Source organism: Ictidomys tridecemlineatus, chromosome X (genome assembly GCF_052094955.1).
Source record: "Ictidomys tridecemlineatus isolate mIctTri1 chromosome X, mIctTri1.hap1, whole genome shotgun sequence".
Classification (NCBI taxonomy): Eukaryota; Metazoa; Chordata; class Mammalia; order Rodentia; family Sciuridae; genus Ictidomys; species Ictidomys tridecemlineatus.
Window position 1 is genome coordinate 18,219,732 of NC_135493.1, and position 26,349 is coordinate 18,246,080.

The 26,349-nt window shown below is 38.1% G+C and overlaps 1 protein-coding gene across 1 annotated transcript in view; it reads left to right on the forward strand.

The window, feature by feature from the left end:
* Gpc3 (glypican 3) overlaps nucleotides 1-26,349 on the forward strand; it is a 399,890-nt gene that overhangs the window by 268,854 nt on the left and 104,687 nt on the right. The window contains exon 5 of the mRNA XM_005337686.3: nucleotides 3,243-3,368. Within this exon, the coding sequence (XP_005337743.1) occupies nucleotides 3,243-3,368 (126 nt within the window). The remainder of the gene's footprint in view (nucleotides 1-3,242; nucleotides 3,369-26,349) is intronic.

Sequence of the window (26,349 nt, forward strand, 5' to 3'; positions counted from 1 at the left end):
CTTCTGAGCCAAGTGGCTGGGATTACAGATGTGTGTCATTGTGCCTGGTATGTCTGAGAGTGTGTGTGTGTGTGTGTGTGTGTGTGTGTTTTAAGCTAGCTAGTCTTTGAAAAATAATACCAGAAAAACATCTGTTGAGAGAGAACATGGTTGTGCCTATTAATACCCACATCAAAAGATGAGGGATTTTAATTATATTGTGCACATGAAGTTATCTGGAATTTAAATTTTTTAAAAAATTAAATTTTTTAGTGGTAGTTGGATGCAATACTTTTATTTTATTTATTATTATGTGGTGCTGAGGATCAAACCATGGGCCTCACACATGCTAGACTAGCACTCTACTGCTGAGCCATAACTCCAGCCCTGGAAATTAATTTTTTTAAATCTTTATTTTATTTATTTTTATGTGGTGCTGAGGATTGAACCCAGTGCGTCACACGTACGAGACAAGCACTCTACCACTGAGCCACACCCCCAGCCCCTGGAAATTAATTTTTTAAAAATTATCTTTCGGGCTGGGGATGTGGCTCAAGCGGTAGCGCGCTCGCCTGGCATGCGTGTGGCCCGGGTTCGATCCTCAGCACCACATACAAACAAAGATGTTGTGTCCGCCGAGAACTGAAAAATAAATATTAAAAATTCTCTCTCTCCCTCTCTCTCGCTCCTCTCTCACTCTCTCTTTAAAAAAAATTATCTTTCATACATAAATTTTTCTGTATAATACATACTTCATATGTATAGTGTGTTTCTATTCTATAGATTCATGGCAATGGTAATATTGGCCATGGCTAATATCACAGAGGGACAACTCTGCTTACTTGTGTGAGTACTATGGTAAACACTTAGATAGTTGCTATCATTATCTTCCTTTTACAGATGAGAAAACTGAAGTTCAGAGAAAGTTAGAAGTTGCCTAAGTTTCATTGCTGCATAAGTGGGAGAGTAGCTGGGTTTTGAAAATCACTTAGGTTAGACTCTAAAGTCAGTATTCTTAGCTATTGCTCATCATAGGATTGAAGAGGTTATTCTGAGAACCAGACCATAATTATAACGTGGTTGTAAAATAAAACTGTGTTATCAGTTCAAAATAACAAATTCAAAAGTAAGTTGTAAAAAAAAACAGTCCCATTTTGTCCATTCTATGTGTCCTGGAGAGGTAATACATACTCTGTGAAGTAGTATGACCTTTTATTTCTCTAAGTTACCTCATTCAAGTTTAAAAGAGTTTCTCTGAGTTCTAGAATATGATAAACCAAGATGGTGTTACACTATCCACATTTCTTGTGGTTTTATTAGATTTTTATCTTTACCCTTCCAAGTAATATCCTTCCATACTAAAGTGGAAGGTCTTATGTTTATTACAATCCCTCATCCCCTTGACATTTAGATCCAACCTCATCTGGATCTTCTTCAACTTGTCAATGATCTTTATGTTCAGAGAAGAAAATTATAAAGTTGGGAGGAATGGAGAAAATCAGGGTACTTGTATTTTCAACTTCTTGGGAAATCAAATGAAGGCCTTGCTGTGGGTTAGATTTTTCTTGCCCTGAGTTACGTTAATCAGAGTGGGTGTGGAGGTAGGAGAACTTAAGGGAAACTCTTTCATTAAAAAGAAGACCATGGTTTCCCATGGACTAATGGCCACATTTCATTTCCTCATGGAGTGGGGAGAATTACTCAGCCTTAGCCTTTAGTCTTTCAGTTTCCACTCTTGGGGACTGTATTATTACCTTGTAAAACAGAGCATCTCTCCTATTAGCTGTTAATTGAACCCATCTTTTTCCTCTGTGAGAAACTAATGTTGACTTTTATTTTCAGGGCTCTGTATTGAGCCTCTTCTCTTTGAAGATTGATGATACTCAGACACCAGGAGTAGGCTGTGAGGGGAGTAGGGGCACAGCAGGCAGTAGCTGTTGGGGTATCAGGTGTTATATATGTCCCAATAACCTTTCATGAGTCGTTCTGTCCATCACCCTGGCTTTCCTGTGAGTCTTTATGAACATGTGCTGAGAGCTAGTTTGTTCTTGTTCTATCCCCCACTCAAGTTATTAGATGAAATGAATAGTTTATGGTAATAAAATGGAAAATGGCATTAAGTGCAAGATAATCACTTCCACCATTTTGGACAGATCTTAAGACAAACCTCAAAAAGCATTTTAGAGCTTGTGATTTCCACCAGTGTCCAAATAAAATTCAAAGGCCCATCCATTCTTAGCCTAGAGACAAAATTGATAATTATTTCACTGCCAGAAAATTCCCTGGCCAGAGTCTTCAAAAACTTTGTGTAGACTTAGGGTAGATTTGGATGTGAAGAGCACTTTAACTTTCTATCAGGGACATTGTTTTATAAAATAAAGTGTATTTTTTTGTTTATCACTGGACATCTATATATAGATATTTAAATATTTCTTCATAAATATGTTCACTTCTCTCCAGTTTATGGTGTCACTTTGTATATACATATGCAGCTGAAACAAGATAATAGGCAAGAAATTTCGCTGGTATATGTGTGTTTGTATACATTTTCATATATAATATGTTCTCATTGTCTCTCTCTCACACATCACATACACACTCATTTGTCTTATCATACACAGCATAAAAAACAAAGCAAATAAATAATAAAATATACTAGAGCCCTCTGACCTTCCCTCCCGCTCATAGGACCATAATATACAGATGAAGAACAAAGAAACCTTGCTCCTTTAGCAGATATGTGTTACTCTGACTATATTACCAGGAGAATTTCATAAAGCTTACACTGTTCTGAGCACCCTGTGATTCTGATCTGCAACCATTAGCCAGAGCCTATATGGAAAGGGGCCATCTCTAGGGTAATAGCATTGTAAATTACAATCAATGCACTCAATTACACTCAGAAACCAAAAGATATGTAGTGCTCCAGTGTGCCTTGTAATCAGCACCTTTGAGAATGTAGGTAACAGCATTCTGAACAAAAAAATGGAAGCTGCCAAACGTGTTAGAAAATGGATGTTAGAATTAAATCATCCTTCAGATAGGAATAGTACCTTATATGGTAGGCAGCCTTTTTTCCCCTAATATCATTTTATTGATTAAAAAAACTAAATTGTGGCCTTGTAGCCAAGAATGTCTTTAAAAATCATTTATTGCACTAATCAGCCTGGCAGAGCCTTTCTATCATGCTGATAAGGAAATTAAACTTTTCTCATACTGAGTTTACTTGCCTCTTATGCACAGATGTTTTGTTTTTGTTTCAGAGAACTAATTCAGAAGTTGAAATCTTTCATCAGCTTCTATAATGCTTTGCCTGGCTACATCTGCAGCCATAGCCCTGTGGCCGAAAATGACACCCTGTGCTGGAATGGACAAGAACTCGTGGAGAGGTAATCTTTTTTAATAGTTAAATATAGCAATATTTGACAAATAATCATCATATGTTCATCTGAAGGTTAATTCTTATTTGCCATTTTTTCACAAGTAATTCTATGCAAAACATAAATATGAGCATCTTTGATGTTTGGATTCTGTGTATAACTCAGAGCTCTTATAGAATTTACAAACTTTGAAACACATAGAGAACTGTGCATCCAGGGGCATTTTACAAAGAGCTTCTTTCTTCTCTTCATTATGTAAATATGGTTTGAAGAAATAATATTCATACTAATAGCTATCATTTCTTAAACATTAACTATGTATTAAGCACCAAGCTAAGTGCTTCATATCAATTCTTTTCAGTTTTTCAACAGTCCTATTAAATGAATACTATTATTTTTCCCCCATTTTACAGAGGAAGATGGGGGTTTAAAAGAAAGGAGAGTACCATTTCACTGAGCAATTTTACTGAAATGTTTGTCATTTGAGTATTGATATAATCTATATTGTCCTCATCTGTAAAGAATTTGCTCATCACTGACAAAGAAACAATATATATTCATTTATTCAACAAATATTTACTGGACATCTTCTAAGTGCTAGGCATGTTGAACTGAACAAAACAAAGTTCCCTATCCTTGTGAGTTTTAATTCTGTAGAACTAATAGTATTTCTAACCTTCTTTACTTTATGCTTGTGAGCAATATCTTGTGATTAAGGAATTAGATCCAGAGGGTAGAATTCGTAGGAAATAACAGAGTTGACGAAGATGATTTAAAAAACATTTGTACAAGTTAGCAGTGTGTTGTAGAGGAGAACACAGAAGAGACCCAAAATCAAGTTCTGAGTCTTTCAAATTAGTTTCTTAACTTAAGGAAAGTGATTTGTTCTCTCTAGGCCTTGGTTTCCCATTTAAAAATGAGGTGGTTGGATTAGAGACCTTCCAGTTTTGATAGTCTGTGTGCTTTTATTTCTTATTAACTTATTCATTCATACCTTCAGCTTTCATCTTTTGAGATATTATGTGTTAGGCACCATCATAGGCACTAGGGATACAGGGTAAAGAAGGAAAGCTTTGATGAGCTTACTTTCTATTGGGTCCCAATACCAGGACATAAGATGCTGAATGAAGTTTATTCACAGTTCATTGTAATGGGTGACAGAAGGCTCTGGAGTCAGAACTTAGATTTGTATCTCAGTTCTGCTACATACTGTGTATGGCCTTGGGTAAGTCACTGGACCTGTAGAAAATCTCAAGGTCCTCCTCTGTAAGGGCATCTAATAGAGTTATTGTAAATACTAAGTGAGGTCATATGTCTAAAGCCCTTAGCACACGGGCACATACTGGAAGCTCAATGCATGTTACTTATCTTTTTCCTCTCTTCCTCCTCTAACTCTTCTCTTCCCAAAACAAAATGGAACAAATACCTGAACATGCTTTTTTTCCCCTCACCTAAATCCTTTTACTGACATGGGACACTGAGAATGAGGGTGCATACCATCCTGGTTGAGGCATTGAACTTGCACAGAGATAGACTTCTCTATATCAGCAAATGTTGAATCAAGATGGAGAGATTAATGTCCACATGCACCCCACTGTACTCTGGAGAAACAGTGTGTGTTTGACCTCCTAAAACCTCATGAGGTACTAAGTCAAATCATGAAAATGTATTTAACTGTTTTGACATATTTTTTTAATTTTCAGAGAAAAGGGATGTTATTTGACTTTATAAAAAGCTGATGCTTCAAAACAGGTATAAGCAATATATTATTAGAAAAGAAAATACTCATGGGTCAAATATGTGTTTCTTGCATAAACTTGATGAGAAACTATCCTAGTTATTTGTCCACTGTATGTTAATGTGGTAAGACTAATTCCTGAATATTTATTTGTTTTAAGAAACATGCATATATGTGTATGTGTGTGTGTGTGTATGTATACACACACACACACACACACACACACACACACACACATACTGGGGATTGAACTCAGGGTCACTCGGCCACTGAACCACATCCCCAGCCCTATTTTGTATTTTATTTAGAGACAAGGTCTCACTGAGTTGCTTAGTGCCTCGCCGTTGCTGAGGCTGGCTTTAAACTCGCCATCCTCCTGCCTCAGCCTCCCGAGCTGCTGGAATTACAGGCATATGCCACTGAATCCCACTATCTTTTCATTGTTATTCTTTGAGCCAGGGTCTACTAAGTTTCCCAGGCTGACTTGAAAATTGCAATTCTCCTGCTTCATTGGGTTTAGAGGTGTGCACCACCATACCTGATTAAGTAACATCTTTCAACCATGGTTCCTTATTAAAAAGGAAATTTTAATTTACAATATATTTTTATTAGTGTGTTCATTCATTTACTCATTTAACAAATATTTGAGCACTCACTATATATCAAGCACTAATATTGAACTGGGAATGTAGCTCAGTGGTAGAGCACTGGCCTAGGATATGTGAGGCCCTGGGTTCAATCCCCAGTATTACAAAAACAAACAACAAAACTCACTAATGATATATTTTCTATTGCTTAAGAAAAAAACCCACATGATATAATTAATCCAAAATATTATCTTCCCAGGCGTGTATGTTTTGAATCAGTGAGATTTTTATTAAATTTTTCTCATATTAACTATTTCATGGCCAGTATATGTATGTGAATGATGTTGCTCTGGAATCAAAAAAGTTCTCTAATCTATCAAATAGTATAACCAAAGCCTATTGAATTTGAATAAATCCAAAAGTTAGCCCAATGCACTTTTATACCATTAAAAGACATCTGTTAGCTGAAAAAGAAATTTGTTTTGCAGGTTTGGCTATTGAACCCAAGGCCTCTTGCATTCTAGACAGGTACTCTGCCAATGAGCTACATCCCCAATCTATATTAACTGAATTTTTTTTTGTTTAATTTGCTAGCTTTAAATGCATGAGAGTACTGAACAAAGTAATAAATATTATTGTATGGGAAAGTTATTTTAAACTTCTATTTTTACTTCTGAAAAATAAACTTTTTCAAAACAACTTCTAGTTTTTATATATGATAATCCAGGAAAGAAGGGAGAGAGGGAGAAAAAGGAAGGAAGGAAAAAAATCAAACATATTTGCAGAAAGAATAAGGGTAATATAATCTAGGAAGCAACTTCTCCTTGGTTAATAACTTCAGGTTATAATTAACCTGTACTTGTATTACTGACCTAATGCAATGATGAGACTAGGGAATAGTGCCAATCTACATTTAAAAAAAATTCTCAGAATATACATTTAATAATATGATGTTCTTTAGCCTGAAGACATGTGTGCCCTCTATTTGTATCATTTATAAAGATTAGCTTTGCACTCATGTTTCATTTATAGTTAAAACCTTTTCCAGAGCTTTTCATTGAATTTCTCATTTAATTTAAATTTAAGTAAGAGTTGACACTTCATAATGTCAAAAGGTAGAAACTTTGTTATCTTTATAGGTCAGGTTTGTGTTCCTTTGAAAATATTTTACTTTTAGCCCAGAAAAAAATCTGGAGAATCAAGAATCCTAACAGGAAATGAGACTTGTCATTAGAGATGCTTGATCCAAAGGAAAATATAGATGCTGAAGGAAATATTGAGCAATATCCATGTCAACTCTGTTATCAGAGCTATTTATACCTTCCTACTGTGGATGTACATATCTCTCAACTTTTAGAGAATCAATCTATTAAATAAGGTCAAATTTCACATCCTTTGAATTTCTCTCTCTCTCTTTTTTTTTTTTTTTTTTTTTTTTGGTGGTGCTGGGGATTGGACCCAATGCCTCCTGATGTCAGCTCTGGAATCTTGCTGTTATCTTCTGGCTGACATACTTCAGTCTGTTTTGAATCCATATTCATCTTGTATTCTCTGATGATGACTCTGGGAGTCCCATATGGGGAATCTGGCATTCGAGAATAAATTCCCTGAGATCTGCATGGGGATAATTGCAGTGAAGATGGATCTTCTCCTATGTAATCTTACCTTCCATTTCATATGAGAAATTATAGGTGCACATTCATTGTGACATGGTGATTTCTTTTTCTTTTTTCCATTGACAAGTCTTCTAAAGTTTATAATGCCTCTCTAGGATTTCTCTGCATAATTGGAAAGGCAGAAGTGGGAATATGTAAAGCAATTAGTTTAGTTCTCAAAGCGATTATTTTTTGTCCCAAAACCTTATTTATGTTTCTGAAAATGGGGCAAGAAGATCATTTTTCTCTCTTTTCTACTGAGCTGGAGAGATAGACTGTGGCCTATCAGCAAGTGGGAATAAATGAGAGAACCCTGAATACCAAATCCCTGACATGTGCAAAGTTATTTTATAAATGGGGCAACAAAATATCTCCCCCGCCCCCGTGATCTTGGAAAAGCAAGGGAGAATACTTGATTTTGTTTTTATAGTGCAGTTATTTAAGAACACTATGTTTTGGGGACTTTGGGGAGGAGGCAGATTTCTGGCACTAGCAAGTCTTTTACTGGCTTACATAAATAGCAAGAGGGAAACACCTTCAGTGTCTTTTCTGTTGGTAAAGGGGTTAAGTAAAGACCCAAATGTCAGAGTACATGCATACTCAGACATACATATAAACATGCACATCTCATCCTGGTCTCTTGGGAATAGACCAGGGGTATGCAACAGTTGCTATACATAGCTCCCATGTGTGCTAAAATAGACTGCTAATTATTTGTTGTTTGGATTTATTTTTATAGTGTAACTTTTCTCCAAAGGGCTCAGGGCAGTGTACATACAATTTTAAATATGGGATAGCCAATGAAAACAGCAATGGGGGAGTATTGGAGTGTGGCTCAGTGGTAGAGTACTTTCCCAGCATGTGTGAGGCCCTGGGTTCAACTCCCAGCACTACAAAAAAAGAAAAAATGAGAAAGCAAATCTGTGACATAAAATATAGAACCAAGAGGAATAAGGAGGGTACAGGAAAAAAAATAAACAATGAATAATGGAAATAACATTCAATGATGTTGAGTCAGTCCTCAAGTCATTTGATTCCAAATTTTGTTAGACACAAGTCAGACAAATCATGCTAAAACTGAGAGTAGATCTTCTCAGCCCTTCCTATTCTGTTGATTTCAGAGTTAGAAACTGAGGTACAGTGTTTAACCTCTTATGTTCTCTCTTCTCTTGGCTAGTTCATCCTCTGCCCTCTATTCTTCAGGCAGCTCTGCTATGAAAGATAGGCAGAAGGGAGAGGGGGACAAATAGAGCTTCAGTATTAGTTTTATCACAATCTTTCTCCATAGTTCTTGGTCTCCCTTCAGACATTTTTGGATTTCATTTCCACTTTAGTTTTCTTGGAAGCAGAAACATGGCATTCCTAGGGAACTGTTATGTTTGCCTGAGTGTATGCCTTAGAATCAAAGTATTGCATATCAGGCCACTTACTAGTATGACAGTTTACATATCCTGCCTTACCTTAGACAAGTCTAGATTGTTTATGAAAAAGCTTTCAAGGAGAAATGGATTATGTATAAAATGACTTAATTTGGTATAACATGGCATATTGATGACAGTTAAGGATTTTTAAAAATCCTGGTATGGCAAGACAGATAAGTTTGAGGAGTACTCCCATATAAAAATCCATCTAAGGGCTCAGATTGGTATTTTTCATCATAGATTTATCTTAAAAGTAGTCCTTAGTGGCAGCTATTTATCAGGACATACTCCATAGCAATACAGTGACATTTATCCCTAAAGATTATGGTGTCACATACAGTAGCTTTGCCTTCAAAATCAAGTGAGAAAAACACAGCTTATCTAGCTGAATGATGGTTTAATATGGCATGCCATGCTCAGGATGGGCCACACCTGGTCAGCTGTCATGTCTTAAGTAACAGAAGGAGACAGTTTCATGGCTCAACATTAATATGTCTATAGACTACCTGTTGAAGGCTAGATGGCTTATTACTTTAAGCAGATTGTGTCCCATTATTATACAATGCCAGCCCTTCCTGAGATCAAATGGGTCATTTTGTTATACAGAGAAATTTGGGATCCTCCAAGGCTGGTCAAAGCATATCTGTACTCTGAACCAATAAATGTCACCTCCTGATATTTTCTTTGTAGTTTGATTCTGATGGTTGAAAAAGACTTGTCTCCTCTTAACCATTGCTGTTCCATACCCACAGCTCTTCTATTTTAGCCTGGAAAGCTTAGGAGATGCAAGTATGAAAAAAAGTGACTGCTCTTATGAAATTATTAACATACTAGAGCTTCTAAGCCTCTAAAGTATTATTGCCTCCTTCAACGTGAAGTAGGAGGCTTTGGTAGGTCATAGATCAATTTTATTGGTGCTCCTGATAATTTTTCTACATCTTCTTCAGAAAAAGGCTTACAGGCTTATGACTGGTCCTTGCAGCCTGCAGGCTGTTGGTTCTCAGCCAGCTGATCCTCAGTGGTACAGGCTGAGGATTATGGAGAGAAAACTCTGAGAGGTTAGGAAATAGGAGCCAGGTGAATGGTGCATACTGGGAAAGCACAATTTTTAGGATGATCCCAATAAAGATTTTATTCCTAGCTCAGTTGACTGCATGCTTTGAGTAAGACATTTAACAACAAATTCTGTTACCTTATTTGGAAGATAAGGTAATGATACCTATTCTACAGGATTGTTGTGGAAATGTGTTCAGACACATAGGAACTGAATTAATGACAGCTCTTGTTGATGTTATTATCACCATTATCATCATATGGAATGGTTGAGCAGGTCAGATAAATGTCCAGAGCAAGGATGAAGAGGTCCAGGCCATTTTTCTTCCTGTAAAAGTAAATTGGATCTTTTGGAAATATTTGTGAATCTTTGGGAACCAAAATGTTGAATGTGGTGGCTGATCAAGCAGGTTTGAACCATTTGAGGTCCACATGGGTTAAGGGGATAAAATAGTGGGGCTGCTTACTTTTAAGAAGACATTTAAACTAGCTTTGAATGGGTAGACAAAGAAGAGTTCCTGGAATAATTTGAATGATGCTAATGTCATTTATGAATTATGGCTATATATGTTTTGAAGATATGTGCTAATTAGAAATCTGTCATAACTTTAATATTCACCAGCCAGAAAGCATGTAAGCTAGATGGAGGACTGATTGGAACAGGACTGCTGGTTGTGATAAGTCTCCTGACCTCTTCCTGATAAGGCATATGATCAGTTTCATTTAGTGACATCAGTGTCACTTCATTAGAATACCTCTGAACTCCACAAACAGTTACACCCCTGAAACAGCTTTCCAATTACTCTGATTCAGAAAGGTTATTTTTTTCTGATAGTCATTCACTGAGCATCAAAGAAAATGGACTTTTGAGGCATGTGAAGGACAAGGTGAGGCATTTTAGGCAAGCCTCTTTCTTAGGAGCCTCATGCCAGTGGCCTGACTCTTAGACCCTGTCTGGCTGTTGTGATGATTGTAATTGTGATTATGGAGTTATGGTGATTTTTCTCCTCTGAAGGCTACAAGAATGATCAGTAGGTGCCACTTCTTTACTGTTGCTGGTCCCCATTGTTGCCCCAGGATTTTGGTGGCTCCTTTGAAATTCAGCTTTTCTGGGTTTTGCCCTTTGCTCCTATACTTAAACTAGTGCAAAATATTGGGTTATTTTAATTTCTCTGATGATTTTTACTAATAGGAATATAGCCAAATAGTTGGGGACTAAATACACACACACACACACACACACACACACACACACACACACGCACACACACATGCACACACTCACAAAGAGGCAAATTTTAAAGTTATGTTGTAGCCATAAGGCAGCATACCAGAGTGTTTAAGCACACAACTTTGGAGTCAGCAAACCTGGGTTGGAATTGCTGCTCTATTCCATATTAGCTTTTACTCTTATGACCTCTGATTTGTCCATCTGTAAAATGGCATTAATGATTTCTGCCTTAACAAAATGTTAAGAGAATTCAGAGAGACTGAGAAATGCAGAGTATTAGTGCCTGGAACATGGTAGACCTTTTAAAAATGGTAAATAGTATTGCCATTCATGCTGTTATTCAAGAAACCTATTAAAGTGAGGGGTGTTATTCAGTGGTAGAGTATTGTGTAGCATGCACAAGACCCAAGATTTGATCCCCAACACTGCAAAAGAAAAGAAAAGCTTTCCTGGAAGATTGATAGAACTAGGCCTTTAGCTTCCTTTGGTTTAATAACACATTTCTTTTTTCTTTCTTTTTTTTTTTTAACTGGGGGATTGAACCCAAGGGCACATTACCACTGAACCACCTCCCCTGCCTTTTTATGTTTTATTTTGAGACAGGATCTCACTAAGTTGCTTAGGGCCTTACTAAATTCTGAGACTGGCTTTGAACTTACAATCCTCCTGCTTCCACCTCCCAAGCCTCTGGGATTACAGGTGTGTGCCACTGTGCCCTGCTGATGACACATTTCTTGACAACCTTACCCATCTCCTCTCATTTTTATCTTATCTCCTCTCCTTTCTTCAAAAAAAAAAAAAGTCAAAATCCCTAGCCATAGTCCTGGTTGGTGCAAATTGTGTGTATTCGGGTCCACAAGTGAACAAAGAAGAGGTATTTCCTTGTAAGGGTATGCACTGAACCGGCCTTCTCACCTTCAATATCTTGTTTCATGGCAAAGGCATTTTAGACCATTCTTCCTAGAACTTCTTTGTAGTGATTAACCCAGATAATCTTCTTAAATTACATTAGAAACTAGAACAAATCTTGTTGCAGGTTGACTCTAGTTACTTAATACTCTGAGGTCCTTTCTGTCACCCTTGGGTGAACTTTTGTGGGAAAGAAGAAAGATCATTAAAATCAATCATGATTTCCCAATTTTTCAAGCCAATGAATTTTATTCTTTTATGTGAGTATAACTTTGATCCTTAGGTTTGTCGCCTTTATAATGCAGTTTCATTTCCATGTGGAGGAAAGTGTATTCTTTGTAGATCAAGTATCACAGGAGCTTCCTACTTTTTGCCTCCTTATATCTTAGTGATCCACATGCTGAGGTGGAGCTTAAAAATCATTCAAATGAACTCTTCCTTGTTTTGAGCTCTTTATTTGCCCAGAGCTGGGATGAATCCTTATTCAATAGGAACCAGAATAATATACTACCACTTGAGGTAGAGATATAGCAGTTTGGGATTAGATAGACACGTTCATGTCCTTGTACTCTGCAAGGACACATATTTTCAAGGTCATTTCCTAATACAATTAAGGAGGACTAAGCCATCCTAGAAGGGGTTAGGAAAAACATTGGTTGGCTTGCCCCTACTTATCCTTAACTCAATGTCATCTCTTCTGATGACCCTGAATCCCTCCTGTCCGGGGTCCTAGCCTCCCAGCACTTAGGTTTCCCCTGAACACATCCCAGTTATCCTGAATTGATCTATTTTACATGTCTGTCTCTAATGTTCCACATTTCTCAGTTGTAGCTGGCATAGAGTAGACTCTCCATTCATGTCTACCAAATTCAACAGGTGAACCAACCCAGACTTGTGAGTAATACTTATGGTAAAACTGTGTGCCTTGGGCGAACTTGCAGCGTTTTGTATTCTCCTTCAGAGAAATGGCAAAAATACTCTTCAGTATGCCTTAAGGGTTTGTTGTGAACCTCCTGAAAGAAAATTCATATGAAATCACTTCAAAAATTATAAAGAACCCTCCATTTACTAGATTTTGATGTAAAGAGTAGATCAGATGTAGGGGAAGTTCTACTCTGAATAAATGGAAGCATATATTGGATAATGAACACAGAGTTATTAGATTCTCTTTGAATATAAACACAGACTTTTTAGCAGCCTCCTGAGTGGCTCTCTCTGCATCTCTCCAGAAAAAGAAAAACTTATTTTTTTTTTAAATAAGTAAATCTATCTAGCCCCACAAATTCTATTTTTAAATGAATCAGCCCATGGTGTTGAATAAACCAGTTGGCTCTGGATAAGGAAATACTTTGAGAGATTGGTAGCATCCGTTTAAATTAATGAAAAGTTGGAGTGACGGACCATTTTAAAATAAATGCACTTTTATTACTTTCAAACACACATAATAACAGTGCTGGGAATTGAACTTGGAGAAAGACAGCATGTATCAGAGAATTGAAGCAAACAAATGAGAATCATTGATACTGAGACTATTGCTCTGTGACTATCCTGCTAAAGATCATCATCCTCAGCTTGGCTAATGGTCCCCTGGTGAAGTCTATCTGTTTAAGAAACTGTTTTTCTTTTTCTATCATGGACATAAAGAAAACCATATTAAGATCCCTATACATGTAAGTGAAATAAGCTAATCCCCCAAAACCAAAGGCCATATGTTTTCTCTGATATGCAGATGCTAATTCACAATTAGTGAGGATGGAGGAAAGAATAGAAGTTCATTGGATTAGACAAAAGAGAATGAAGGGAGGGGAGGGGGATGGGAATAGGAAAGAGTGGAATAAATTGGACATAAATATCCTATGTTAATATATGAATGTATGACCAGCACGTATGAGGTACTGGGCTTGATCCTCAGCACCACATAAAAATAAATAAATAAAATAAAAGTCTTTCAACAACTAAAAAATAAAAAGAATGGGAAATTATACTCCATATATGTAAGATATGTCAAAATACACTCTACTATCTTGTATATAGAGAGAGAACAAAAAAAATCCCTATGCATGCCTTCTTGATAACCCAGCCTTTCCAAACCCCAGTGGATAGCATCTAGCAAAGTGCCCTGTACCCTGGTTATAACAAATAATAATTTATAACAGCAAATACCTCCTGGCCCCTACAGTGATTATCCTGTTCCAGTTTGTCTGGGACAGAAATTCCCAAGTCCCAGGAAATCCCTCAGTTCTAAGCAAGTCAGGGACAGTTGGTCACTCTTTGGCACTGATGACTCTAGCAGTTACTAAATATGGAAAGAATATGCAATTGTGAGGGTTTTGCATTGGAAGTTTGGAGGAGAGCTGGGGGAACTGCAGCTCACTGATTGTGTTCATTTAGCTGCCTTCACTCTTACCTTTTCCTCCCTAAAGCATTCTGAGCATCACTGTCTGCCCTTTGCCTATCCCCCAAATCCTGTCTAAGGGTGTAGTGAGACTTCAGAAAGCAAGACTGAAACAGTAGAGCTGTCAATGGTAATAATGACTAACCCTTCTTTTGTTCTTATCATGTGTCAGATACTGTGCTGGGCACTTGGTGTGCATTAACAAAGTTTAACTCTCACAACAGCCTTTGAGGTGGACATTAATATTATTCCAACTTTCCTGATTTAAGTAATGAAATTAAGTAAATTACCAGAGTTCACAGCACTAGTAAGACCGACAGGATTCAAACCCAGTCAGTCTCTTTATTACAGTGCCCTGCCTATCTAGTGCCTGGCTTCTCCCCTTCAAGGTTTAGGAATACTTTCTTATTCCTATTCTTAATCCTGGCCTAAGTTTGCTTTAATTGATTGTCCAGAAAACCCAGAATAGTGTTCTGCCCAACTTTTCTTTAGCCTGTGCATTAAATGCTGTCTTTTCCTTGAGGCTTTCCAAGTCTAGGCCCATAAGGGTAGCAGTACATTTCCCATCTCTCCCACCATGCTGCTTTGCTCCCATGTCCTCTCAAGAGTATAAGGTGGTATCTCCTGGGAGAAGTTCCCCTTTGCCTTAGAGTTACTTCAGTCCCTTGCTAGAAGATAACCTTTTACTTGCCTCTGAGGCTAGTCCTCCACCCAGCCTCCTCTACAAATGTGCCTTTTACAACAAAGCCTCTGTATTCCCTATGGAGCTTTGGAGTGCATGCAGAAGTGACCACTTCAGCCCTAGGCTAAGGGTCAAATTTGGATCCTAGCTCTAATATGAACTTTTTGCCTGACCTTGGGCAAGTGACTGCCCTTTATCCTCCTCTTTTATTTATAAAATGAAGGAATTTGACAAAATGACCTCCAAGGCTCTTTCCATCTCTATCAGGCTATAAGATTTAATAGTGAAGATACTTGTGTGTGGGGTATTCTGAAAGGGGAAGGAATGCCATAAAGTCACCTTAATGACTTTGAATTTCCAGTTCTTCCCCTGATGGTTTCCCAAATAGACCAAAGTGAACATGATTCAAAAGGAGCCCCAGGTTATAATCACTCTCATCAAGATAGCAGTGAGCTCTTTATTTTTCTCTTCAAGGTATGTTAGGGCTACAACGGAGCAGATAGGTTGGCTGTTTGAGAGGTTGTCAGAGTTGTTCTTGCTTTCTGATATGGAAGAGTTTGGGTGAGATCATGTAATTAAACCTTAAAGGAAATGTCTCCCCTAGAACACCACATAGCTCCAATGGGGCTCCTGAGCATAAGAAATGGAATTCAATGTCTGTTGCTCCAAATAATATTTGACAGACCTTCCCAGAATGAAAATTAGAAGCCCTCTAACTACAGAGATATATCAGTGGTGAGAGAGATCCATCTAGAGAAGTGCCAAGGGCTGAAGGGCAGGTAAAAGCTGGGGAATACAAAGTGGCTGAGAAAACCATAGGGAGGAAGACAATTTTCATTCCTTCCAAGATCCTCCAGGCTAGAGAGCTTGGGTAATTTTTGACCTAGTTGTCCTTGTGTGCATTGCTGTGAGCTTTTATTAAGTATTTATGTAGCAGTTTATATTTTACCAAGTGCTTTACAATCACTTTTATTTGGTTTCGTAAAGTTTTCCTGGAATCCCATCTACTTTATGACCAGGCAAGTCATTTCTTGTTTGCTTAGCACCTCCATCTGTACAGCCTCATAATAGGACACTTGTTCCAGAAGCAGAGCAGGTGCAATGAGCGGAGTAGCTGAGGGCACCTGCAGCTACTGGGGCAGTTGGAGTGGGGGAGTTTATACTTGGCTTCACCTCTTCCTACCTTTGTTGTTCTTTACCTTTATTTTATTGCTGGCAACTAGACAGTAGCAATGCCAAGCTTAGGCCTGCTGAGGGGCAGAACTATTCTGCTATTGGTTTTCTCCTTATGTGTCCATGCACACCACTGCCATCTCTTCCACTAGGCAAAGACTTGCTGAGTGTGTTTCCTTGTGCTATTTCAGGGCTCTGGAGGCAGCCTTGATTCTGGGGCTCTGGAATTAATTTTAAGAAGAGGCAACAGAAGTAGCAGTTACAGTTTCTGCAGGTGGTAACTTTCTACTGAGTTTCCTTATTCTTGCTATCCCCTTCTCCTTTCATTAGCTACACCAGCCCCTGCACCCCAGTACTCTGGATGTTGTGAAGCACAATGGTGTCTATTGATGGGTTATGAAGTACAGGTTGAACATTCCTGACCTGGCCAAAGTGCAGAGTGCTCCAAAATGGAAACTTTTTGAGTGTCAGCATGACACTCCTAGTGGAAAATTATATAGCTGACTTCATGTGATGGGTCACAATCAAACTGCAGATGCACAAGAGGGAAGAATAGAAGTTCATTGGATTAGACAAAGGGGAATGAAAGGAAGGGAGGGGAGAACAGGGATAGGAATGACAGTGGAATGAATCTGACAGAAATTTCCTATGTACATATATGAATATACGACCAATGAAACGCAACATCATGCCCAACCACAAGAATGGGAACCTAATTAGAATAAGTTATACTCCATGTATGTATAATATGTCAGAATACACTCTACTTTCGTGTATATCTAAAAAGAACAAATAAAAATTAGCTAAGATTTTTTAAATGCAAGTGCCCTGTAAATATTGTATAAAACTACCTTTAGGCTATCTGTATAATGTATATATGGATCAAATGGATAGTCCCATCCTCAGGATATCTCATTATATATACAAGTAAATGTGTCATAACCAGGAAAAAAATTTCAAAATCCAAAACACTTCTGGTGTCAAGCATTTTGGATAAGAAAAACTCAAACTGTAGTAGAGCTGCCCATTCTCCATCAGAGATTTGCAGTGGGAGTCCAACACAGTCACCTGTTGAATGTTTCATTTTCTGAAGACCAGACTCCATGAAATCCAAAGTAGACTAAGTGGGTCAGAAGAGGAAAATTCAGGGACCCTACCTACTTGGATTCTGTGGCTGAGCACAGAGGTCTGTAAATGCTTATTAGGTAAGTGTTAAATATAGCATTTGCTCTTTGCTGATTCTGTTACTGATGAAGACAGCAAATCCTTTCTCTAACCTAAGAAAAAGTCGTAACTAGAAGCCTCACTACTACATTTGAAATCCTCTCAGGTTTGTTGCCTTGACCTATAGCAAATGTAATAGGTATGTCAGATGTGTTTCGCAACAGTCAGATTTCATCAATGTGGCAACAAAAGTGGGCAAAGTTCATATTTTTGAGGACTTTGTAGTGCAAATTGTTGTTGCTAGCAGGTGTGTATCTAAGGTGAGCTCAGTGTTGGAGTCAGGTGATTGGTCCATGGGGATGAGACTGAGGCTGGAAGGAATAGGATGTGGATTATGAGAATCTTGCTGGCTCTGGCCCAAATAGGGTGTGTCCCACCACTTGAAAGATTAGATTCACTAAGGCATAGGGAAGGAGCTCTTATATTCTCCAGGTAGCCATTGATTTCTAAAAGGAAGGTGATCTGGTGTGTGGGATAGAATAACAATGTTGCCTGGCTAAAAGTCCAGTGTAAGGCAGGTCCTCAGTCAATGGCTACAGTCCCAGGGGGAAAAGGCTGACAAAGGCCAAGCAGAAGTAGGTTAGTAACTACCACATAAGCTGAACTTTGGGGGAAGATCCTCTATCTCAGATCAGTTTGATAGACATATTTTGAGTGCCCATTATGTGCCCAGTACCAGGTAAGGCAGTAGGCACAGAGATAAAGACAAATAAGGAAACCAGAACAGAGTTCAGGCCATACAACTCAGGGAAACACAAAATGATACTAGGTAAGAGTAAGTGTGTGTGAACACCTGTGGCTTGCTTTTTTATTTTTTTCTGGTACTGGAGATTGAACCCAGGGACACTTTGCCACTTATCCACATCCTTATAACTTTTTATTATTTAGTTTGAGATAGGGTCTTGCTAAGTTGCTGAGCTTAACCTCCAACTTGCCATCCTCCTGCGTCATCCTCCCAAGCCACTGTTATTGCAGGCATGCACCACCATTGATGGTTAGGGGTTGACTGTGAAAATATTATATAATGGCTTTCAGGAGCAAGGCTAATTCTAGGACCTAGGGCTACTTGGGTGAATCAACTAAGTAATACTTCCTATCTTTGTCATCACTGGCTCAGGATTTAGGTAGGCCTAATCCTGCAGGTGAATTATTTTGAGGTCCCCAAGTGACTGGTTTAAGACAAGAGGGGCTAACAGCAAGGGCATGTTTAGCTTTCTTTTAAAGTATTTCAGTGACATTGAGGGACCTTCACTTTGTGCTACTACATATACTTGAAATCCAACACAGGAGAAAAATCTAGGCTTGGGGATGTAGTTCAGTGGTAAAATGCTTACCTAGAATGCATGATGCCCAGGTTTGATCCCCAGCTCCACAATAAAAGGTGGGAATCTACAAGTCACAATTTTCCCCATTTCTGACTTTCCTTGCTCCCAAATTGGTCTTTAGTCAATGAAGGATTAAGGGTATTCTTTATTTTGAAAATCATCACATTAAAGAATGGATGTTTCTTGTGGACACTGTAGGGACCTGAGACCAACAAACCAGTATTCTGAAGACAGATTTGAAAGAACATGTAGGTGTTTTCAAGAGCCATCTCATTCATCACTAATGACAGTTATACAAAGTGGAAGCAGAATATTTTATACCATAGAGAGGACAAATATGCACTTTAGGAGGAAGGGGAGTGGAGGAGACCTTCTGACACCCCAAGTTGTACACTTGGGAAAACTGGTGGGCTTCCCTGAGCCACAGGCGAATGATTTGTTCTGTGGACTAAAATTAATGTTGAATCACTTGAAGTCCTGAACAGTGAGTTCACCTTCAGATGCCCTGTCCCCTGTAAGATTTGTGAGGGCATCTCTGCTGAAGAGTCCCTTTCAGCAAGGCCTGAATGTTCAGCACCAGCCACTCACACATCAGTGCTCAAGTGTAATGTCAGAGAAAGCTCAGTGCTTTTATTATGCTCATTTCCTCTGGTCCTACACCATCCTCACCCCTGCCTTCACTCATACTTTACCTAGAACCATACTGAAAACAAGTGGACTCTGGTTTCTTAAATTCTTTCAGATTATATGCACACCTATAATCCCAGCAGCTCAGGAGACTGAGGCATGAGGATCACAAGTTCAAGACCAGCTTCAGCAACTTACTGAAGCCCCAAGATAAGGGGATACAAAGCTTCTTCTAATTACTCATAGCAAAGTTCATTTATCCTGTCTCTGGAAGTTCTTTTCAAATGACATTCATTAAACACCTACTGCATGTCAGGCATTGTGTTCAGTACTTTCACATAATAACACTAATAATACCCATATCATAGAACTTTCTGTGTGCTGGGCACTATTTTCAGCATGTTGCTTATGTTATCTCAACTTACTAACATTCATTATATCCAGTAATCATAAAAACAGTGCAAATGGCATTATTCCCAGTTTACAAATGAGGAAACTCAAATTCAAAAAGGTTTAATTCCTTGTTAGAAGTCATGCAGGATATGATGGAACCAGTTTTTGAATCTGTATTTCTGACTCAAAGCCCATTCATCTTTCTACCACATAACTTGATCTTTTGAAAAATATATTTACATGTGGCCCTAGTAAACTATGTGTACCAAATTGAATTTAACTTCTTAAAAATTATTGATCATTATTTTGAATATCAGTTACTTTCATACAATGCCCTCGTGTGTTGTTGAGGTATGCGACTGGTTCCTTGTTCCTTTGTTCTTGATTATTGTATTCCAGGGGAGTTACAGCTCATTCACATCTCACTAGAAGTGATGTCCAAAACTAACTTAAAATCAGGTATGATCCAGGTGCGTGGTGGACACCTGTAATCCCAATGACTTGGGAGTCTGAGACAGAAGGAATGCAAGTTTGAGGCCAGCCTCAGGACCTTAGCAACACCCTATCTCAAAATAAAAAGGGGTGGGGATGTAGTCTAGTGGTAAAGTGCCCCTGGGTTCAATACCAAAAAAGAAAAAAAAAAGAAAGCAAATAAACAAAAAAATTGCTTTTGGTTTAACTTGGTGGGACTAGAAAACTTGGTGAATGCATTTGTGGTACTTGAATAAGAAAGCTCTACTACATTCCTTGCTCTGTTACTCCCCCTCCAATTAATGAGCTTTGATTGTATATTTTGATTTCTGTTTTTTTTTAACAGTTAAACACTGTCAGGAGTCCTTTCCCCATTTGTATGTGTGCCTCAGAGACACCCATCAGAGAGCACTGTGCCAGCTTGCCTGCCCTGGCCTAGTATCAGTTCTCACCAACTTATCTACACACTGAGCTCTACCTATCTTGGAATTCTCCCAAGAATCACTTGCATGTTTTTATTTCCTTTTTTCTCTCCTTTTCTCCAGGCTACTCTGGAGAATTGGCTTCTTCAGTCTAACATACCAGCGGTCCCATCTCCGGCATTTTCTACCTTCCCTCTCTGCTGGGGACTATCCCTCATAGCCAGTGACTCTTCTCTCTGTGGTGGATGATATCCACTTCTTGCTCTTTCCTCACCAGCTGAAAACTCTTCTTTGCTTCTCTGACTTTAAGTGACTTCTTGATTATATTCCAAAACTAACATTTTAACCCCTCCTCACAGAGAGGTTGGAAACTAAGCTAAAAATGGATTCCAATGCAGATATTCTCTTATATTGCTAATGTCTATTAAATGATATATAAATGGGTTTGCATCCTCTGATGTTTTCCCTAGTATTTGCTTTTTCTTTACCAAAATCTATTTGTAATTTTGAAAGGCCACGCTTACAATTATGAAAAGCATTTTTGTTAAATATGTGCATAAATAAATAAGAATCAAATTGTTACTGCCCTTATTAATCTCATTTACAAATCTCAGCTATTTTCATCTTTGCTTTATTTTTCTGTGCATTTATGTAAATTAAGACTGCATCTCAGAAATGAGAAATACTTCTTAGAGCCTCTTAATAAGATGTTTTTTTCTATCCTGTGCTCTAGTTTGTTTTTAAAGCTATTTATGTTCTTTAGATTATCCCATTTTTCCACAGTGCTCATTGTGGCTGGAGTATTTTTCAAGAAAACAGTCTGACAAATCATTGGCTGAGTCGGGGAGTACCTGCAATGCTGCAGTTTTTCCATAAGATGGCGCTCTGAGAATGTGAGATCTGTAACTTGTGTTTAGATCAAAGAGCAGTTTTTCGACTTTTGTCTATAACCAAAGAGCAGTTTCGACTTTTGTGAAATCAAATATTTTTGGGTAGGGAGCTAGCACTTCTGAGACTCATTCTCAAACTTTCCACAATTCCAATGCTTTAGAGAAAAAAAGAAAGTGAATTTTCAAGCAGCTTCCCTGTTCTCAATCTTCTAGCAGTATTAAAAATCAGCAAGGTGCATTTGCAGAGCAATAAAAGAAAAGGATTTCTTTTAAATGTGAATTTGTGATACTGTTAGAAAAGTTCTTTTCTGGGTCTCAGTTTCTTCTTCTATGCAGCAAGTGGATTGGACCAGCTGATTTCTAAGGGCAATTTCATTTCAAACGTTCTACATTTGAATCTGTTGATTTCCTTCCACTACACCCTGGCTGCCACAACCAGCACAGAAATAGGAAGAAAGGATCGCCCATTTTACGCTTGTTTGACTCTATTCCTCTTCTACAAGTGCTCTCTTTGCTTCAACTGTCCCAAGACAAGCATGCCCAGATGTCCTGTTTTAATTAGGTTCTTTTTCTCTTTATGGCTTTTGCACAGGTTTCTCCCCCTCCCTCTTCCCCCAGTCCCTAACCAATCTGCCTGAAAGGGGGAAGCATGTTCCCCTCTTCACTGCACAAATAAGGTTTGTGGTTTTTTTGTTTTGTTTTGTTTTAGTATTGTGGCAGTCATTTTTTGTGCTAAATAGATCAAAACTGGATGGGAAAAGAAGCCACCCATGCAATGCTTAAAGGTGACGCTTCTAACACCACACATAACATTTCCACTTAAGAAAACATTAGATTTTGGAGGTCGGCACTTCTGTCAATTTATTATTTCTCCTCCCCTAGCCAGGATTCATTGCCAGAAGCATGTCAGAGCTTCAGGAAAGAGGCAGTATGCAGAGAGGAGGACAATTAATTAAATTACAGATGAGTATTACTGAGCAGATAACCCATCATTAAAATCCCCCATGGCTAATGAGCATTCCCATTCCTGACACCCTCTAGGCAGTCTGTGGATGAGAAGAACTGTGGCTACCATAGCTCATCCTCATTCAAAGACTGTCATGAACCCTGTACATCAGTGGCACGGAAGGAGCACATGGAAATGAAATGCTGAATGAATTAATTAACTTGAAACTACAGAGACACCCAAATTCCCCTTGGCTTGAAGCTCACACAGGGTACATGAAATTCCCTGGGGCCATATCACTTAGCTTACTTTGCCACAGCTGAGCTGATGGAGGCAGGGAGGCATTATGTACAGTGTTCTCCTACCTTCCTCTTCCTACTGTCCTTAGAGATTTGAAATCCTCAAAACATCTTTGGTGTTTGTCAGTGGCGTGATGGTGGTAGCAGTGGTGGAAGATTATTTTTCTCTAGCTTCAACACCTTATCTCCCAATAACACAAAGATTTCAGTGAATAATGATAGTGTCAGATCTCTGTATGAGAGAAGAACTAACTCCATGTACAAGGTCTTCCCCAAGAGCTTTTAAAGGGCAAGCCAAGAAACCTGCTGAGCAGGCCAAGACAGCTGTTCTGTAAGCACTGTTGGGAGACTTGTAGACAATTATAAGTAGCTCCTGCATTGTCACATGCAGTGGAGCAGTGTGGTGAAGAAATGTCAAACATTTAGTCAGCCTCAGTTATCTCCAAGGAAGCAATATCCTCATAGTGGTTAAGAAGACAGGCAACTGGACTTGAACTCTCAAGGTTCAAACTGCAGCTCAACGATGGATTACCTGTGTACCTAATGCAAGTGTCTTAACTTCTCTGTGCCTTACTTTCTTCATCTGCACATATAAAAGCTGATGATATGCTTGCTGGGAAAATTTTTGGCGTAATGTGTTTTCTTTTTCTGCAGTGCTTAGAACAGTATGTTCTGTGAGAAAGCACTCAATAACCAATAGTTAAGAGAAGAACCATGAGATGCTTTGAGTGGTACTTCAAAGGGACACTATCAATTCGAGAAAGAGCCCAGCACATGTTTAGATGCAAGGGCAGTGGGATCAGAATGAATCAGGGTGATGCTGGGAGGCCTTCAATATCCATCTGGAGAGGACTTCAGCTGTCTACAAAGGAAGGAGAGTGAGAACTTGAATGCCTTTTTTTGCCTTCTTTTTTTTCCCATTCTTTTGCAATGCTGGGGATGGGCCCTGCACATGCCAAGCAAGCACTCTACCTGAGCTATATCCTGAGCCCTTGCCTCTGTTTTGAGAGATGGTGCAACTAATAGTGTACATTCTTTTTTGTTTGTTTTGTTTTGCAATGCTGAGAATAGAACCTGGGATGTTGCACATACTCGGCAAGTGCTTTACCATTGAGCTATACCTCCAGCCCATAGTAGGCGTTCTTATTCACATCCTCACTCAAGAGTAACAAACATGGGCTCTGTTTAACTTAATAGAATCTATTCGGTAACCATATGAGCTATCTGTACTTCTTAGTTTGGCTTTGTTTTTTTTTTTTTTCTTTTGCCTTTAAAAGCTGAACTGCCTGATACCTTTAGTTAACAATACTGTGTTGTCTACTTGAAATCCAATAAGAGGATAGATCTTTAATGTTCTTACCACAAAAAGAAATAACTATGGGAGGTAATAGATAGATTAATTAGATGATTCATGGTAATCATTTCATAATGTGTACATATATCAAAACATTACATTGTAAATGGTAAATATATTCAGTTTATGTCAATCATATCACAAGGATGCTGGGAAATTTATATTAACTATTATGTAATATTTCACTCATTAAAAGTCAATTAATTATAAAGGTTGAAAATATTCAAGGCAGGGGGATGGAGAAGTAACTCAGTGGTAAAGCATTTTCCTAGCATGTTCAAGGGCCCGGGTTTCTGTACATATTTGGACATTTAGAGAGTATATAAGAATACATTGGTCCCCTTATCCATAGAGGATATGTTCCAAGACCCACAGAAGATGCCTGAATCTACTAATGGTATTGAATCCTGTATAAAAGTTGAGCCTCCAAATCCAAGGATTCGACCAACTATGGATGGAAAACATTGCAAAAGGGATGTTGATGTGGCTCAGAAGTATAGTTCATGTTTAGCATGCATAAGGCCCTGGGTTTGGTCCCTAAGACCACAAAGGAAAGAAAGGGAAAAAAAAAGGAGAAAATTTTTCATTTGTATTCAACAGGTACAGATTTCTTTTGTTGTCATTATTCCCTAAACAATATAGTCGAGTGATTATAATCATAGTATTTACAATATATTAGGTATTACTAGGTGATTAAAAGTATATGGAAAGATATGTGTAGATTATTAGCAAATGTTATGTCATTTTATATAAGGAAGTTGAGCTTCCACAGATCTTGGTATCCATGGGTGGGAATATCCTGGAACCAATCCTGCTTGAATGCCAAAGGATAACTGTCCTATGTTCTCCTATGCATACATACCTATGATAAAGTTTAATTTATTCATTAGGCACAATAAGAGATAAATAATAACAGTGATAAAACAGAACACATAACAATATAATGTAATAAAGTTACATGAATGTGGTCTCTGTCTCTCACAATTTTGGGCAGTTGATCTGATAACCAAGATGGCTACCAAGTAACTAGAAGGCAGGTAGCATTTACAGCATGGACATGCTGGACAAAGGGATGATTCACATCCTTGGAAGGATGGAATCTGATTGTGTAAGACTTTATCACATGACTTAGTATGGCATACAATTTAAAACTTGTGAATTTCTGTAATTTTCCATTTAATATTTTCAAACCACAGTTAACTGTGTGTTACTGAAATTGCATAAAGTGAAACCACAGATAAGGAAGAACCATTGTAATGTATACACAGACCCATTTTTACCACAAATGGAATCACACTGTATGTTCTTAACCACTGTGTTATCTATTATGATATATCTTTGACTTGGCTCTAGATCAACACATATAGATCTACTTTGTTCTTTTTAGGTCTGTATCATATTCCATTAAAATATGCAATTCTTTTAAATTTTGATTGAATATTGTCTCTGGCTGAGGAGAAATGAGAAACAGAAAAGGATACTGGGAGTTGGGGGAGAAGTATTTAGATACCTAAGGGAAGGATATTAGTTGAAAGTAATACTGGAAGTTTTAGCAACTATAGGCATCAATTGGACCAGTAAAATTGTTTCTTGCTTTGTGAAATCAATGCAATAAAGGCAAGTTTTAAGCTAAGCTATGGACCAATTCTTCCCTACACTTCTGTAACCAGAAACCATGCTTAATTTATCGCAGTCCTTTGAGGATTTAAATAGCACATAGATAGAGTAGATGCTATTTCAACTTTCAAAAAATTGGCAAAGTTTTAAACCCAATGCTGGTTTTTAAAAATTGAGTCATCGTGGAATTGGGGAGCAGTAATTAGTCCTTATCAATGGCTTAAAGATAAGACTTTTAAAAATGTAGAGCTAAAGGAATGATTTTTGAATGGCAGAAAATACTCCAGTGAGGCCACAAGGGATCAGCTGTGATACTAATTTAATATTCATAATTGTTTTGGAAAAGGAAGTATGGGTAAAAATCACTAAGTTGGCAGATGTTTTCACACTATTCCAATGAGAATAATAATCTTCAGAAAGATATTTGCTTTGGAGGGAGTGGGCATAAAAGTGGCCGTCAAACTTTGATATGAACAAGTCCAGGGAAATGTCTGTAGGGACACATTCCTGGAGTTAATTTCAAAAGATTTATAAGGAGCTGTACCTCTTTATCTGTGAATAGGGTCTGTGCCTCAGGC